The sequence below is a fragment of the Rhinolophus ferrumequinum genome, chromosome 14 (assembly GCF_004115265.2).
Source record: "Rhinolophus ferrumequinum isolate MPI-CBG mRhiFer1 chromosome 14, mRhiFer1_v1.p, whole genome shotgun sequence".
NCBI classification, from domain to species: Eukaryota; Metazoa; Chordata; class Mammalia; order Chiroptera; family Rhinolophidae; genus Rhinolophus; species Rhinolophus ferrumequinum.
In genome coordinates, this window is record NC_046297.1 from 35,342,093 (window position 1) to 35,359,776 (window position 17,684).

General features: G+C 37.6%; 1 protein-coding gene across 2 annotated transcripts in view; it reads right to left on the reverse strand.

Annotated features, from left to right (window-relative positions):
- The window catches only part of CDH17 (cadherin 17), a 127,505-nt gene that overhangs the window by 53,473 nt on the left and 56,348 nt on the right, over positions 1-17,684 (reverse strand). For both annotated transcript variants that reach the window (XM_033126950.1, XM_033126951.1), the window contains exons 4-11: positions 16,439-16,570; positions 15,412-15,550; positions 13,303-13,461; positions 12,999-13,198; positions 10,481-10,612; positions 10,029-10,179; positions 5,441-5,656; positions 181-257 (exon numbers count right to left, since the gene is read on the reverse strand). In XM_033126950.1, the coding sequence (XP_032982841.1) occupies positions 181-257; positions 5,441-5,656; positions 10,029-10,179; positions 10,481-10,612; positions 12,999-13,198; positions 13,303-13,461; positions 15,412-15,550; positions 16,439-16,570 (1,206 nt within the window). The remainder of the gene's footprint in view (positions 1-180; positions 258-5,440; positions 5,657-10,028; positions 10,180-10,480; positions 10,613-12,998; positions 13,199-13,302; positions 13,462-15,411; positions 15,551-16,438; positions 16,571-17,684) is intronic.

Genomic DNA, 17,684 nt, shown 5'->3' on the forward strand with positions numbered 1-17,684 from the left:
AATGTTATTGTTCCCTGAAGATTTCTACTGGAGAAACTGTCTGTGTTTGTTACCAGTGCATTGACGAAGGCTACCTGTGAAGTTTGGCATTTTTCCTAACTACTCTCCAGAAGTAGGGTCAAATAATATGAACAAAATGAAAAAAACAAAACAAACAAAAAACAGGTGGAAATTACTCACATCTGATTTTTCAAAGATGGGGATCTGATCATTGATATCAATAACATTGATCTGCACATGACAGAGGGTCTTGAAATCTGAAAATCAAAGTCATGTCATAAAAATTTTCGATGAAAAATTATGCACTAAAATCAGAAACCTGCAAGAAAAAAATTGCCAAGTAAAGTGATAGCCATAGTCACAATTTTGCTATTGACATGCAATTTATGTGGAAACAGGAGTCTCTGCTCCCCACCTGCGCCCACAAGCAAGTCACCACAGGGAAGCTAAAGAAAGTCCTGAATGAAGTTCCCCTGGGATTCCCATTGCCCTCCACCTACCCCCTCCTGAGTAAGGTTAGTTCCTGAGCAAGAATGTACCTTTTCTGTGAAGCAGCCTCTTTTTTCTAACTAGTGAAACTTATGTTGTCTTCAAATCCCAGTGTTAAACTATACTCCCAGAAAGCCTTTCCTGAGCATCCCAGTCAGCTCTTTCCTTCTCTGAATATCCCAGTCCTACATCTCCTGTGCTCCCTATGGTGGGAAGGTTCGGGGTGCCTCCTCCCTCCCCTCTAGGTAAGGGAGGAAGTGGTACAATTAGTCCTCTTCAAAGGGCCTGACTGTCCAGCCTGCTAGAGGCAAAAGAGAGGCAGTGATGGCTCATGGAACCCTGGGGAAATGACATAGGCTTTGCGGAGTGGGTTTGACAATTCAAAGACCTAGTCAGAGACAGCAGGTTCAACGTAGGTCCAAGATGAGCATAGAGTATGGGTAGGAATGGGGTGCCTGAGGAAACATCCAGAACAAGAAACAACAGGTTCTTTTTGGGGGTCGCTATTGTTCTAATAACTGTGGCATACTATAGCATAAAGATTAAGAATCTGGGTTCTGTGAGGTGACATCTCATCGTTGTTCATTTCTCTGATGGTTAGTGACATTGAACATCTTTTCATATGTCTATTGGCCATCTGTGTGTTCTTATGGAGAAATATCTATTCAGGTCCTCTGCCCATTTTTTAATTGGATTGTTTGTTTTTTTGTTGTTGAGTTGTACAAATTCTTTATAAATTTTGTACGTTAACCCCTTATTGGATATATCATTTGTTAATAGCTTCTCCCATTCAATAAGTTGTCTTTTTGTTTTGTCAATGGTTTCCTTTGCTGTGCAAAAACTTTTTAGTTTGATGCAGTCCCATTTGCTTATTTTTTTTCTTTTGTTTCCCTTTCCTGAGGAGATATATCAGGAAAAGTATCACTAAGAGCAATGTCAGAGAGTTTATTGCCTATGTTTTCTTCTAGGAGTTTTATGGTTTTGGGTCTTACATTTAAGTCTTTAATCTATTTTGAGTTTATTCTTGTATATGATCTAAGAAGGTGGTCTTTTTTCATTATTTTGCTTGTATCTGACCAGTTTTCCCAATACCATCTATTGAATAGAGTGTCTTTACCCCATTGTATGTTTTTGCCTCCTTTGTCATAGATTAATTGACGGTATAGGTGTGGGTTTATTTCTGGGCTCTCTTCTCTCAGAATGGCTGTCATCAATGAATCAACAAATGAGAAATATTGGTGAGGATGTGGAAAAAGGGAACCCTTGTGCATTGTTGGTGGGATTGAAACTTGCTGCAGTCACTTTGATAAAAAGTTTGGAAGTTTCTCAAAAAATTGAAAACAGAACTACTTTATGACCCAGGAATTCTACTTCTGGGTATTTATCCAAAAATAATCCAAAACACTACCTCAAAAAGTTATGCATCCCTATGTTCATTGCAGCATTATTTACAATAGCCAAGATATGGAAGCAACCTGAGTGCCCATCAATAGATGATTGGATAAAGAAGAAGTGGTTCATATATACAATGGGATATTACTCGGCCATTAAAAAGAAGGAAATCTTAGCATTTGCAACAACATGGATGGATCTAGAGGGTATTATGCTAAGTGAAATAAGTCAGACTGAGAAAGACAAATACCATATGATCTTACTTATGTGTGGAATCTAAAGAACAAAATAAACAAACAAAGAAAACAGAAACAAACTCACAGATATAGAGAACAAACTGATGGTTTCCATATGGTAGGGCTTCGGGGGCAGGGTGAAAAAGGTGAAGGGATTAACAAGTACAAATTGATAGTAACAAAATAGTCATCGGAATGTAAAGTACAGCATAGGGAATATAGTCAATAATATTGTAATAACTATGTATAGTGCCAGATGGCTACTAGACTAATTGGGGGGAATCACTTTGTAAATTATATAAATTTCTTACCACTAGGCTATACACCTGAAACTAATATAATATTATAGACAACTGTAAGTGGAAGATTAAAATTAAAAAAAGAACTAAAGTTTTTGACATAAAACAAATTGTTAGCACTCTCTATTTATTAGTCACTGTATTAAGTGCTTTACCTGCATTACTCATTTCCTTTTCATACTAACTTCATGATGTAGGTGCTATTATCATTCTCATTTAGTTCACAAATGAGGAAGCCAAAGGATAGAGAAGTTAGGTAACATAACCAAGGTCACACAACTAACTAATGATTGAGCCAGAATTGAAATCCATATACTTCCTTTGTCCTCTTCATCCACTCTCCACCCTCTACCCTGCAGTGTCCAGGAGGCCTACCTTATGAACTGCATCAGTGGGCATTCTGGCCCTCTGGGTAACAGTTGGGTTTTGCCAGTGGGAGCACTGGCAGGAGATGGGAGGAGGGGAAGGAGAAGAGAGGTGTGGTATAGTTCCCCATTGCCAGCAGTCTTGCCTACAGCCACAGGCATAGGTCTTGCCACTTTGGGAAATGCTCCCTTTCTTCAATGCTTCATTCCTTTGGGTAGGAAAGACTGTGCATTTTGCTTCATACATCCAGTTGGTTTCCCTTCACCTTGCCTACATCTTTTACAAATAATCCCTTCTTAAACCTCTTTTTGGTTACTCCTTTTGAGGTGGGGGGCAGGAGTCTCTATTTCCTGCTGGGATTCTAACAGGTATACTCAGACAGTCTTATTCCAAAGCTTGTGCTCAATGCCCTGGACATGAGGCCAGACATGCAATCTAATGATAATCAAAGTATAAATAAGTGAACATTGATTAAACATTTGTAGACAACAAGAATGGCAAGATTAGGGGACCCCATTACCTACACACATTGGCTCCCTGATCTGTACAAACCTCATCTGGGTTAGCAGGGGGTCCTCCTGGGTAACAAGCCCTCCCTGATTTCATATAAAACTATGTTAATTACAGCTTAGTCTCTAAGTTTCTGTAGTGCACACTTGAATGTTTCATTCCATCAACACACATACAAACACATATATTTATGTGTAAATATATTTTATAATCTGGCCCATATTTTCTATACATGTATTCCTATACATAGACAATTTGTAATCTGATTTCCATTTTATGCTCTTATAGCCTTAAATTGCTTCAGGTCCCCATGCATTTGAACATAGTGTAGGGCTTCTCTATAAGCCCTACACTATTTTGTAAGTTGCTATATCCATCCTTCAAAACTCGGTTCAACATCATCTCTTCTGGAAAGCCTTACCCATTCTCTCCCTCCACTGAGTCACTCGTTTCCTTCTCAGGCAACCTTATATATGTTTCTTGCAATTTACTTATTCACATGTCCATCTCCTCTATCATGAGAGCTCCCTGGGGACAGATATTGGGTTTTATTCACAGGTGTAGCCTCAATACCTTGAATGGTAGCCTCAAACAAGGTAAGCGCTCAATAACTGTTTGCTAAAAGAATGGATGGCTAATGGTATAAGATTGTTAATTCATCATGGTTTATTATACTCATTATCACTTTTGTTGTACCTCTTAACATAATGCTAGATAAATGTTAGGCCTTCAATATTTGTCAAATTACTAAATTTCAAACATTATGCCTTGGGGACCCTTTAAATGCCAGTTCTCTCCAGTACATCAACATCTACATAAAGGAAAAAATGTGAAACAGTGTGAAATGATGCCCTTTTCTTCTCCATACCTATATAATCTGTGCCTCCTAGCACAACCCTTACCGAACTATTTGTTAATCTAAGATTCAGTGAAAATTAATTCAAAGAAAGGATCTTAACCAAGGAGTATGCCTGCCCCTAAAATAAGTCTGTCACTAAATAGATACATTTTCTGTGTTTGTGCACATTTGTCTGAGAACATGGGCATTTGTTAGAGAATGAATAGTTTTCATCAGATTCTCAGTCTTGTGACCCAACAAAAATCAAGAACCACTTGCTTTGAAATTATATAAGGAGTAGGGGGAAATGTTTCCTGGTATGTCAAATGGCCAACTAGAAGCTAATAGGAAAAGACAAAATTTCCCGAAAGATATATTTTTCCTCCACTTTCATCCAGTTGAATCCTTTGAGTCCAAAAAGAAGAATTGGGAAATACAATTAATTTTCTTGTTCACGATTATGGTGGCCATGACAGAGTGCCTTGCTGACATCTATAAACAGGGATCTTACTTGACAATGGCCCCACTACTGCATTCTGAAATTTATCACCACATTTCCACCGAGGACTTGCTTCCCATGACTCCCCCCAGCCAGTGACTGGAGAAGACAGGCCCATTCTTAAAGATCATGGACTCTTTCAAAGTCCAATTTTGGACTCCCCAGTGAACTTGCCAAACTTTTATTTGACTGCTCAGTGGTCTATGATACTCCCATCAGCCTTCCTTCCCTACTTCCTTCACTCAGGGTCAGGCTTGTATTGTAGTCTGATGGTTCTCCTAGCCTTCTCTGTATCTCTCCCAATTTATTCCCATGAGCATTTTCCCTTAAAAAAAAATCCTTTTTTCATTTAATCCCCTCTATGCATCTGTTTCTTGGAGAACCAGGAAATAGTGTTGTCTGAGCTGTAACTTGGACCAGCTACCTCTGTGCTGCATGTGTGTTTTACATACCGTGTTTCCCCCAAAATAAGACTGGGTCTTATACTAATTTTTGCTCCAAAAGACACATTATGGCATATTTTCAGGGGATGTCTTCTTTTCTCATGTACAACAATCTATGTTTATTCAAATACAGTCATATCATCTTCTTTCGGAACATCGTCATAATGTACTAAATGCATCCATCTGGCTGAGGATTTTAACTGGGGCTTATTTTCAGGGTAGGTCTTATTTTCAGGGAAACATGGTAGGAAGCAAGAACACTTAAACAGCATCCTTCTGTAATATATCCAGGCATTAGAGCAGTCTAACAAATCACAACTAAAAGGTAAACAAATATTTTCACTCTTGACAGTGAATGTGATACTAACCTTTGTCAGACACCTCTACTGTTAATTGGTACTGAGGAGTGTCTTGTTTCTTCAAGGAATACAAGGCTAACTGGAACACCCCTGTATATGCTTGGACCAGGAAGAGTCCTTCTCTGGGAGACTTTGGAGTTTGATCCACAATTCTGTATTCTAAAACACTGTTGATAGTGTTTGCTTCATCCATGTCATGGGCGACAAGAGTCCCAATATTGCTTCCTATGGAGAAGGAAAGAAGGAAATCTATCCATTACAGGCTCTATTTAATCTATTAAAAATGGTTTCACTGGATAAGCAGGTTCCTAGAAATCACTGTAAATAACTTTGAGTAGCTGACTAAAGTTCTTAGATGTATTTTGGTTCTTCTAACCCTCTCCATAGTGTAGTGTGTTAAGTAGTACATCATTAATTTGATAGGGTCGCCATCACAAAGTACCACAGACTGGGTAGCTTTAACAACAGAAATTTATTTTTTCACAGTTTCTAGAAGCTAGAGCTCTGAGATCAAATGTTGGTTTCTTTTGAGACCTCTCTCCTTGTCTTGTGGATAGCTGTCATCTCTACATGTCTTCACATGGTCTTTCCTCTGTATGTGTCTGTGTCTAGATTTTCTCTTCTTAGAACACTGTATTGGAGATGGATTCAGAATGTTGGGTTAAAATTGAGTCTATTCTATATATGTAGGGTAAAAGAGGTACAAAACAATGCCCCTGCCCTTTGAGGGGCTTACTGTCTAGATCGATAAAATACTAAATTATTCCTTAATATGTGTATATTCTCTTGTTTGGTGTCTTATATTAGTCATAATCTTGTGGGACCCAATTTCCCAAGTCTTAGCAATGCCAACATTAATTCATATTGGATTATGTCATTATAATGACATCATTTTAATTTTATTTCTTTAAAGACCCTATTTTTAAATGACAGCCAACCTTTGAGGTACTGGGGGTTAGAACTTCACCATTTGGATTTGGGGGAACAGAATTCAATCCATAATAAATAGTGTCCTACAAAAAATTTAGGTTCACCCAAAATCTCAAAAGTGACCTTATTTGGAAATAGGGTCTTTGTAATGTAATTTGTTAAGGATCTTGCCATGAAATCATCCTGGATTTAGAGTGGGTCCTAAATCTAGTGATTGGTGTTCTTATAAGAAGAAGAGAAGACACAAAAACACACAGAGAGGATGAGGCCATGTGAATAAGGAGCAGAGACTAGAATTATGCTACCACGAGCAACCAAGGCATGCCAAGAGCCACCAGAAGACAGAAAAGGCAAGGAAGAATTCTCCCTTAACTGGCACTTTGATTCTCACAGTTCTAGAATTTATTCTGTGAGAGAATAAATTTTTGTTTTTTAAGCCACCAATTTTGTGGTAATATTTTATAGCCTCCGTTGGACATTAATACACAAGGCAAATGGTACAACTAAAGAAGGCAAACCAACTGTAGGTCCTTTCTAAGCAATTTTTTGGAACAATTGCAGAGACTGACTCCACCCCAGAAATAACATGGGATGAAAGAACAGGCATGAATCCTCTCTGCCTTGTTGCAGTTTATGGCCCTAAGTATTTTATCCCTGTGAGTGTTTTAGTCCAGGAAATTTCAAAAGTCAGAGGCTGACTCAGTTTTCCACTTGGCTCTGGTTGAGGTCTGATAGGTTCTGGATCACCTTACTCTGTGAAATGGGAATTGTGGGTTTCTCTACATGCAGCAAGAACTGGCTTGTGGTACTAAAACTTGAATACATCCCATTTGTGGAGCTAGGTTTAACTCCCTCTCCTATATCAATTGGCATCAATTTACTTATATGAAAATCTGGTGGGTTTTTATTGTGGAGGGTAGGAAAGTACTTATGTTACGTCTATAATGGAGCTGGAACCATGTAGGTGTGTCTTATGGGCCAAGGAAGGGGGGCATCGTGAGCAATAAGAGCAGAAGAAAATATATACCTAGTATATTAGCAGTTGCTATTTCTGAATCCATCACAACCAAGTCACCTTTGTGGTATGCATCTGCCCTTGTAAGAAAAGTATCTGTGTGTTGGAATGGAAGAGCGTCTTACTAAATTGTGATCCTTTGGTATCTGAGCAGCCCTGCTTTGGACCTTCCCTTCAACAAGTGAGCATAACACAGAGGACACTGTTCTTCTCTCACTCTACAGGAAACTTCCAGCTGTCAGAGGCACCATTAGGCTGTTGACATAAGTGATCAGGAAAATTTCAGTAGAGGATGCCACTCATTACGAGCATAGAACTTTGTGGAGAGGAGTACCATGTCTCTAAGTGACAAAAGCCAGGAACAAGTGGTAGCCCAGATTGATTCGGAGGTATATATAGCATCTCTTGGGGCATTCAGAAATACTTTAGAGAGGCAGTGCTTTTATGAAACGCTAAATTTCCTGTTTGAACACGTAGGACTTGGTAGCAAGTGGGATTTCAAAATAAATGTTGGTGTTGCTAAAACTTGAATTAATGAGTCTCACAAGCTTCTGGCTAATAGAAGACACCAAACAAGAGAATATAACATACTAAGGAATAATTTAGTGTTTTAACGAGCTAAACAGTAAGCCCTGCAAAGGGCAGGGACATTGTTTTATACTTCTTTTAGCCCATATATATATAGAATAGACTCAGTCTTTGTTGATTTATAAGAATTCCTTGTCCATTAAGTCCACTACTCAAAACTTTGAAATATTGTTACAAAATAAATTCTCACTTTTAGAGAGGCAAAGAGAATTAACAATTGATTCTACCTAAACAATTTATTCTACCAACAATGACTTTCTCACCAGTGTCAGAAAACTAGTACTGTCCTCTTCCCAAATAAGCCTCAAAAATGGCTCCTAACAAACCTCCACACACTGACATTGGTGTCTCATGTAATCCCTTCCTGTTAAGTGTTGGCTGGGTCTAGTGACTTGCTTCTGATGAATAGAATATGAAAAACATGATGGGATGCTACTTCCGATATTAGGTTATAAAAAGACTGACTTCCATCTTGCCCAACACTTTTTGAGCATGCTCTCTCTCTCTCTCAACTCTCAAAGGCACCCAGTTGAGCTGCACCCAGATTCCTGGGTTGTTTTAAGCTGCTACATTTTGGGGCAATTTGTTATGCAGCAATAGATAATTAATACACTAAATGTTAGGCTATATGCAGAATTGAAGTATCATCTACAAAAGTCTTCAAATGTCTTCTGCCTTCATTCAGCATCACAGACCATCCCAGATTTCCAAAAAAGGTAATGCTACAAGTGTTTCTTGGTTATTGTCACACATTCCATTGTCACACAACTGTTGCTATTAGAAGACTCTTATAATTAACTAAAATCCTTCAAGTCATTTAACACATCCTGTTGCAGCAAGAATTGAAATAAATGAAAGTGAGAGGACCTAAGCGAGACACACTGACAATGGGTAGCCTATGTATAACTTCTGACAGAAAGAAGAAAAAAATAAGCATTGAGCAAGCAAGCCACACAACCAGTGTCTACTAAGCTGCCAGGACAGTACTCACTGTGTCAAAAGTGTGTGACAAGAAGAATAGTTATAAAAAATATATTTAAAAAAGTAAATACAAACAGAAATTGTGGACTTTGTAGATAGGAAAAAAAAAACAGTAAATATGTATCAAAAAAAAGGAGAAAAGAATAGAGAGATCAAAAGAAAATGATGAGAAAATCCACAGGCGTGTGAGGATCTGCCAGGAGGGCAGCAAAGCCCTAGGAATGGTAGTCATAAAAGGCTGCTAACCTTTAATGCCTCTGAAACTTACATGAAACAAGAGACAAAAACATTTCAAGAAGTGCTAACCTGCTCAGCCGATGAGCTTAACATCACAGCGTAATACATAGAATTTTCCTAAATCCAAGGAAGTCATAAAACTCTGAAACATAATGTTCCCATAATAGTTGTCCCTGTATAAAACTAAGGCTGTTATGAGATGAAGTAAAAGAAATAAAGCAAGTCAAGAACAAAATGACAAAAATAGATAGAACTTGACCTTCATCTACCAACCTCCTGAACTATTATCACCTTCCTAGAGAGGGAGCATGAAGGATCAAAAGTCAATTTCCATTTTTGTTGTGCTTATTTACTGCAGGATATCTGACATTGGGTAAAAATGTTGCTTTAAATTATTTAGAAAATTTGATGAGATTTTATCTGTTACTGAGTTTGTTAGAGAGCAAACAGGAATCTATGGAAAAACCTTGCAAATAAGATAACCTTATATATGTATACAGGATACTAGTGGAAGTGGTTATGGTGCTAACGATATTGGTAAGGGTGGTAGTAGCAGTAATAGTAATAGTGGTAACAGTAATAGTAGTTGCAGTAATAGTGGTAGTAGTGGTGATGGTAGTTATAAAAGCTCCAATTTAAGAACACTAGCCAGATACTGAGTGAGCCAAAATACTATACCTGTGTGAGTCTCAAGGTAAATTCAACCTCTATGCTGTGGTAGGCATGGACAATTGATCCCTGATCAGGTTTACCTGCCTACCTTTTCCAGGACAGAAAGGAGAAAGGGATTACAGAGTTAACATAGGAAGAACAGCTACACAGCTTTGAACAGATCTTATTTCTTACCAATTTTTTCATTCTCCTGGACCTCAAATATAGTCACTGTAGATGGACACGTAGGTGGATTATCATTAATGTCGTTAACTTTCACATGAATTTGTAGTGGGAATGCAAGTGGTTTTCCCAGCTCATCCTTTGCAACTGCATAAAAAACATACTAAAACAGAAAGATCAGTTAAGATATGACTCTTTCGTCACTGCCTTTAAAAGGCAGAGAAAACAGCTGTTTCGATTCTATTTTGATTCTATTTACCACCTTATTTTCAATTACTTAGAACTTGGAACTGAGAGAAAAATGTGGGGATATTATCATGTCTTTGAGAGCAATAATGTACTGGGGTTCAGAACAGTTTGGGGTTTTTGTTATTGTTTTTAAGTAAAATCTTTTCTGCTTTCAGCTGTCCATGGGCACAGGACGTGGTCTTGTCGTCTATGAGACTCCTCCAAGTTCTACTCACTGAATCTTTTTCTTCTCGGTCCAAGGGCTGATTCACATAAATATCTCCTTCCTGGTCAATTGAAAATGGGAATCTTGGCAGCTTCTCCTTTTCAACTAAGGAATATTGTGCACCTGGTTCATTCCACCGCACCTGCAGGGCCCAAAGTGAATTGTGAGGAAAAATACATCCAGACCAAGAGAACTGGAAAGGAAATAAACAATTTCCTGGTTCTTAATTTGAAATTCCTGACAACCTTGCTGTCTGTGGTTTCTTACAACTACTGAATTACATTTTTCATTTTCAACATAAAATAAGCTTTTTTTTTTTAATTTATTTTTAATTTATTGGGGTGACAATTGTTGGTAAAATTACATAGATTTCAGGTATAAGCTTTTTTATTTTTCCAAGTTATGTTGCTCAAAACGTAGTTTTCTTCTCTAAAGCAATTTTGTGAACCTTCTAAAGCATTTGTGGGTTTTTCTTTTGGAAATCTGATTGTGGAGGCTTCATATTCATAAAACATCAATTTAAGAAACAAAATGTACTTTGTAGCTGCCATTACCTGAGGACTAAGTCATGATGTATGATGGGCTTCAAAAACTCATCAGTGAAGATAAGAGCAAAGGAGACACTTTAAACTCTTCTCTGTGTGATTATTTAAGTAAGACAAATGATACATAAATAACATTTAGTCTTAAAGACTTCAGGATAAGAATAACTTCTAATTCCTAGCATTGTTTTGTAAATAATTTGGCAAAATCAATAAAGTTAATAGTAAGAACAGTCTACTTCCTGGAGACAGAGCATGGCATCTCTGATGTTCTATACTAATAATACACTTATTAAGGGCTTACTGCATTCCAGACACAATTTGAAACATTTTTATGCATTATGTCATATATCCTCAAAAGCACTATGATGTAGAAACTATTGTTATCCCCATTCTATAAATGAGGAAACTAGGGCACAAAAAGTTTAAGGGATTTGTCCAAGTTCCTATGGCTATTTGAAATTTAAACACTTAACTATTCTCTCAAACCAGCTTGTTAAGGGTATCAAGGAAGCATCAGTGTCTCTTGCCAGCTATTTAAGCATCACCATCTGTCCAAGCCAAACACCATGTTTCTAGTTCTAAGTGAGTGCCCCTTCTGCCCTAAAAATTCAGTATGAGTTCTCCTCTCTTGAGTTGTTCCCCTCCATTCTTCTTCCTGGGTTTTAAGACACACAAAACACTTTTCCCAGGCCTGGGTATTGGGTGTGGCACTCCAGAATTTCTTTTCTTTGACAGCCCTGAGAGCAAACAAGCACATGCATTCTTTTTAGCATTTGTAAATCCTTATCGGGATAACCTAATAATAAATAGGAAGACTTTAGTAAAGGGCTTAAATCTGCAATTCTCATGGTAGTGAGTCCTGACATACCTTCTTAGCTGGCAAAGCAGAATACCGCTTGCTTTCATTCTTTTTTTCCTGACAGTAAAGTTCATTAATTCAGCATTTAATAAATAAAATTATTTTAGGGTATGCAATAGATATTATTGGATAGGCCATTCCAGGGCCCCTTAACAACAACAGCGTCATTTTAAAACAATCTTAAAGGAACAACAGACTGGGACTCCTTCACCATATTAATACCTGTTATTCACTTTCACAGACACTATCTTTCAGTTAATCTTCACAACAACCCAGAGAGGTATCATTATCCCCATTTTACTGATGAGAAGTTGGGACTCAGGATAGTTAAATGACTTATTCATGATCAATCATTAAAGTAACAGAGCAAGGACATGGTTTGGGTCATGTGCTTCCAAATCCAGTGCTCTCTCACTAACCCACAGCTTTCATGTTAAGGAACCTCCTGATCTTCCAGAAAAGATCAGATCTCGGTGGAGACCAGAGTGGATTTCCAGGAGCCAAGGTAGGAGGGGACTCAGGGTGAGAGCATCACTCATGGAGGTGGGAAGGGTGAGCACATGTGAACAGAGAGAAGAGGCACACAGAGGAGAAGGAGTTGGGAGAGGGTGGTCTCCAAGGGTAAAGGTTGCCTACTCAACTCTTACTCTAGGCCAGTCCTATCTCTGTCCCTCAGCCTATGATGGGATGAGTCCACTGGATAGAGGTTTCTACCACAAGAAGAAGAAGCAGCCTTTCAAAATTCAAATAATATACATGTACATGTGCACCATATACAACCCACTCTAGTACAACCATATCCCAGACTAGTGACAGGGAATAAACATCAGTGGTATCTACTTGTAAAATGAAGGTCAATGAAGTTATCTTAAAAAATATATATATATATATATATTCATTCTCCAATTTGGTGAAGTCCAGAGTTTACCCATGATAAGATAATACATAAAAGTGTCTAGTTTACTCCAGAGACTTGGGTTCAGAAACTTTGTCTATTTAGCTTGCTTTATAATTGCATAATGTAAAAATGTACCTAATAAATGTATCAGTGAAGACCATGAAGATGGACTTCTACAAAGTGAGGCCATTTACCTAGTAGGCTCTAGGCATTCCTGGGGCACTACCTGAGTGATTTTGATGGGGTGAGGATTTGTTGAGTTTTCTACAATCTCCACAGGTTCGGGTGCTTTCCAAATATTTTCCTTCACTGTAATATCCACAGATGTGCTGTCACTGAAGGAATTCTCATTCTGGCCTCCCATGTCCTTCACTGAGACCACCAGATTATAGGAAGGATTCTTAATGGGATCCAATTCCTGAGATCCTATGGAAAGTAGCAAAATAGAAAAAGAAATGTCTCTAAAGGTGACACAGATCTAGGTCCCTTTTTCTGACTCAGTTGTCCTATGAGGGCATCACTTGACTTACCTTCTGAGGTAAGTGAAATTGCCCCTGTTTTGTTGTTGATCTGAAAGTACATGACATTGTTGATCTTGGGAAGTTGGATAACAATTTGATAAATAAGCTGGCCATTGGGAGTGGCTGGATCATCCAGGTCTGTAGCATTGACATACATGAAGGGCTTTCCTATTTAACAAAATGTACCCAGAAAAAAAGAGATATTAATTGAAATCCAAACCAACCATAGCCACTTTTGCCTTCTAAGTGGCAGAGATAGAATGGGGGAAGATGCCATAATTCATGTCAGTGGGGAAATAAATCTTTATTCTGCTCACTTCCCCTAGGATGGGGTTTCTTGAAGCATAGTCCAGGGAACTCTAGGGGTCTTTGAGAGTCTAAATTTATCCATGTGTAAAAGATCCACACAAAGCACAAATTAATGCAATGGATTTTAGAGTAAAAGAGTAAAAAAAAAAAAAGAAAAGAAAAGAAAAAGGCATTGATATGGTTTCAGCTTCGACATTGTAACCAGCCTTTAAGAGGCCACCACTTGTTGAGTTTTGGTATAGTATCAAAAAATATCCATAATCATGTGAAGATGCTATTATAATACTCTTCCCTTTTCCAACCACATATCTGTGTGAGGCAAGTTTTTCCTCATATGCTTCAACCAAAACAGTGTATAGCAACAGAATTAATGCAGAAACAGGTATGAGAATCCAATTGTTTTCAATTAGTTTAAATATCAAAGACATTTACAAAAATTAAAACAATGCCATTCTTCTTAATAACTCTTTTTGTATTTGAAAATATGGTTATTTTTCATTAAAGTATATTTATTCTTTTAAATGAATTAATAAATATTTTGAAGTTTCTCAGTTTTAATTTCTAATATGATAAATATTGGTAGATATAACCATGATGTACTGGAGCCAGCTTGTGAGACCCAATTGTTGAACTTCCAGCTTTGTGAACCAATTATTAACATCATTGGTAACTTAAAATAGGCCATGGTGGGAGTATTTTTACTACAGAAATTGGTAAATGCTACAAGCAGGACTTTTCACCCCAGAGAGACAGCACTCTCTTATATATAACCCACATATAACAACACTGTATGTATCAAAAAGGTCTTTGGAGTCCTTAATAAGTTTTAAGAGAATACAGGAGCACTGAGACCAAGAAGTTTGAGAACCACTAATCTAGAAGATCCTATTAATGAAGACACAAAGGGGAAGACCTGAAAGATTCTTATTTAGCAGAGCTTATTAGTGAATTTTGGTATGTAATTTCAGGGACAGAGAGAGTGAAATTGTTCAACATAATAAAAAAAATATTTTTCCTGAGTTATTGGAAGTGGTCATTAAAGAATGAGAGACAGAGAAAATAAAGTAACATAGAGAAAAACTTGACAGTGAGTTAATGAAAATGGCTAAGACTCTTTCTGAGAACGCAGAAGTCTAATATTCATGATTATTTTGTGCACTGTTATGATGTAATACTCCATCTCCTCAATTCTTCACTAACGCCTGTGGCATGCATCTATGCCTTGATGAGGGGCTTTTGTGGAAATTAACGTTAGAAGCCTAGTGAATGGATGAGTCACAGGTTGGAAGAGAAGAAAAAGAACTGGGAGCTGGCAGTGACCATGAGAATGTAGTTTCCTGAGAGGATGTAGGAGAGTGAGTTAATCTTTCCAAAGTGTTCTAAAGTGTTATAGAGCTCTACGGTGTTCTAAAGCTCACCCTAGAATAGTGGTTCTCAAATGGGGGTGATTTTGCCCACCAGGGGATTTGTGGCAATGTCCAAAGACATATTTGTTGTCACAACTTTGGGTTGCTACTGGCATCTGGTGAGTAGATGTCAGAAATGCCACTAAATATCCTACAATGCACAGACTAGCACCTGACAAAAAAAGAATTATCAGGCCCAAGATGTTGATGGTACAGAGGTTGAGAAACCATGCCCTGGAGCAATAGGGATAATAAAATAACTCCCAGATGATTGTTATGAAATTTGAATAAGATAGTAAGTGCTTAATGAGTGATAGCTGCAGCTGTTAGCCACTCAACTATGACCTTTTGCTTGACATCCTTCCATTTTTTTCATAAATATCTCCAGGCTCCTGCTTATTACCTGGGCGAGAATTCTGTCTTACTGAGCCTTCATACTTTGACTGGAGAAACACGGGTCGATTGTCATTGATGTCCTTCACTTCTATGGTGATGGGGACTGGGCCCTCCACTGTAGCTCCATAAGCATCCAGGGCTGAGACCTAACATTGAAATGAAAAGGAAGGAAACCACCTTGGTGAGTCTGGACTTCATATCACACAACGAAAGTGACTTGAGAGAAATTAGAACTCAAAGAACAAATAACCTGGTGACTATAGGGGAGAAAGATACCCACAGAATCACAATTTGGGAGATGCTAAAATAAGGGCCCTCTAAGTTAAACCTGGCTAATCATGACTGTGTTTTTCCAGCAGTAGGGTATGCTGGACACTGGACATGTTTCTTTTGTACATAGTGGGAGTCTGATAAATAAGAACACTTTGACCCTTTAGGCTATGGAAGAGTTATGTCTTCTTACCAGGCATTTTAGTGGTCAACCTGAAGCAGACAAAAAGCTTTTGCTTTGCTCTTTTTCCCCACAATTAGCTCTCTACTATTCCTGCATATTCAGATACCAACCATGAAAACTAAGAGGGAAAGACAGGGAGAAGTGTCTCTCTAGTTAGCCTCTGACCATTGGTTATTCCTGCCTTTTGCCAGGTCCAAAGGAGCTCCATCCCAGCACTGATGCTACCTTCTTTGTGTGTCCAGAACCCACACAACAGATATAGGCAGATATCAGGAAAGTGCTGGCTTGGTTTTGATCCAGGTGCCTGAACATGGCCATACTTGGACAAGTAACGCCATCTGTAAGCCTTGGCAATGTAAGTTGGGTTGTTCTTGTGAAAAAGCCTAAAGAAGAAGGGACCTCTGCCATACCCCTCTGTAGTTGGTAAAAATGGACAAATGAAGTTTACAAAGCATGCCATTAATGTAAGGAGAGCCCTAACAGGATGCAATGCAAGAGGTGAAAATGCCAGTGTTAACTTCCAGGACAAAGGGTTCTCAGAAATGTTTGAGTTAGGTTCCTTTTTCTGGTCTGAACTCACCTGGAGTTTATGAACAGCTCTTGTTTCCCTGTCCAGAGCTCTGCTGTGATACAGAAGTCCATCTTGTATATGAAATATTCCATCTGTCTCCCCACTTAGTTTAAAAGTCACAGCAGGAGGACTGGATTTAAACTGGGAAAAAGAAAAAGTTAGATGAGGTTGTAAGAAAAAAACAATGTTATAGAATTTGTAGAAAGTCACCAATTTTAGGTAATGATTTCATCTGTACAATCATAAAATAAGAAGTTCTGAGCTTTTAAAGTGATACATTCTAAAAGTATGCTTGAACATTAACTATTTAACATTCAAAACACATTTCCATGAAGAAAAAAAATGTATGGTACAATTTAATATACTGACAAAAGTCTATTGATGCTATAAACTGTAATTGAAGCTAGATGAGATTTTTCTGGGAATATCTGAAAGCTATAACATTACTAGCTTCTAAGAAATATTTAGGTTAACTTTATTGCCAGGATAAAAGGATTTCATTTAGCATTTCTAAAAATTGTGACAAAGGTTAAAAGATATTTTAATATTAAGGAATATAATTTAAAAGTAGCTTTAACTTGATAAGATGCTATATGACAATTTCTTATAAGATTTTATATGACAATTACTTTTTTAAAATTAAAGTTCATTGGGGTGACAATGATTAGTAAAGTTACATAGGTTTCAGGTGTACAAAAAAAATTCTGTAATACATCATCTATATATTACATTGTGTATTCATCACCCAGAGTCAGTTCTCTTTCCATCACCATATATTTGATCTGGTTTTCCCTCATCTAGCACCCCCTTATCCTTACCCTTTGGTAACCACTAAACTATTGTCTGTGTTTATGAGTTTTTGGGTTTTTTGTTTGTCTTGTTCCTTTGTTGTTTTCAGTTTTATATACCATAGATCAGTGTAATTATATGGTTCTCTACTGTTTCTGCCTGACTTATCTCACTTAGCATTATAATTTCAAGATATATTCATGTTGTCACAAATAGTACTATTTCATCTTTTCTTATGGCAGAATAGTATTCCATTGTGTATATATACCACATCTTCTTTATCCAATTATCTATCAAAGGACACTTTGGTTGTTTCCATGTCTTGGCCATGGTAAATAAAGTTGCAATTAACATCAGAGTACATATATCTTTATGCATAAATGTTTTCAGATTTTTTTTGGGTAGATACCCAGGAAAGGGATTTCTGGGTCATATGATAATTCTATTCTTAATTTTTTGAGGAACT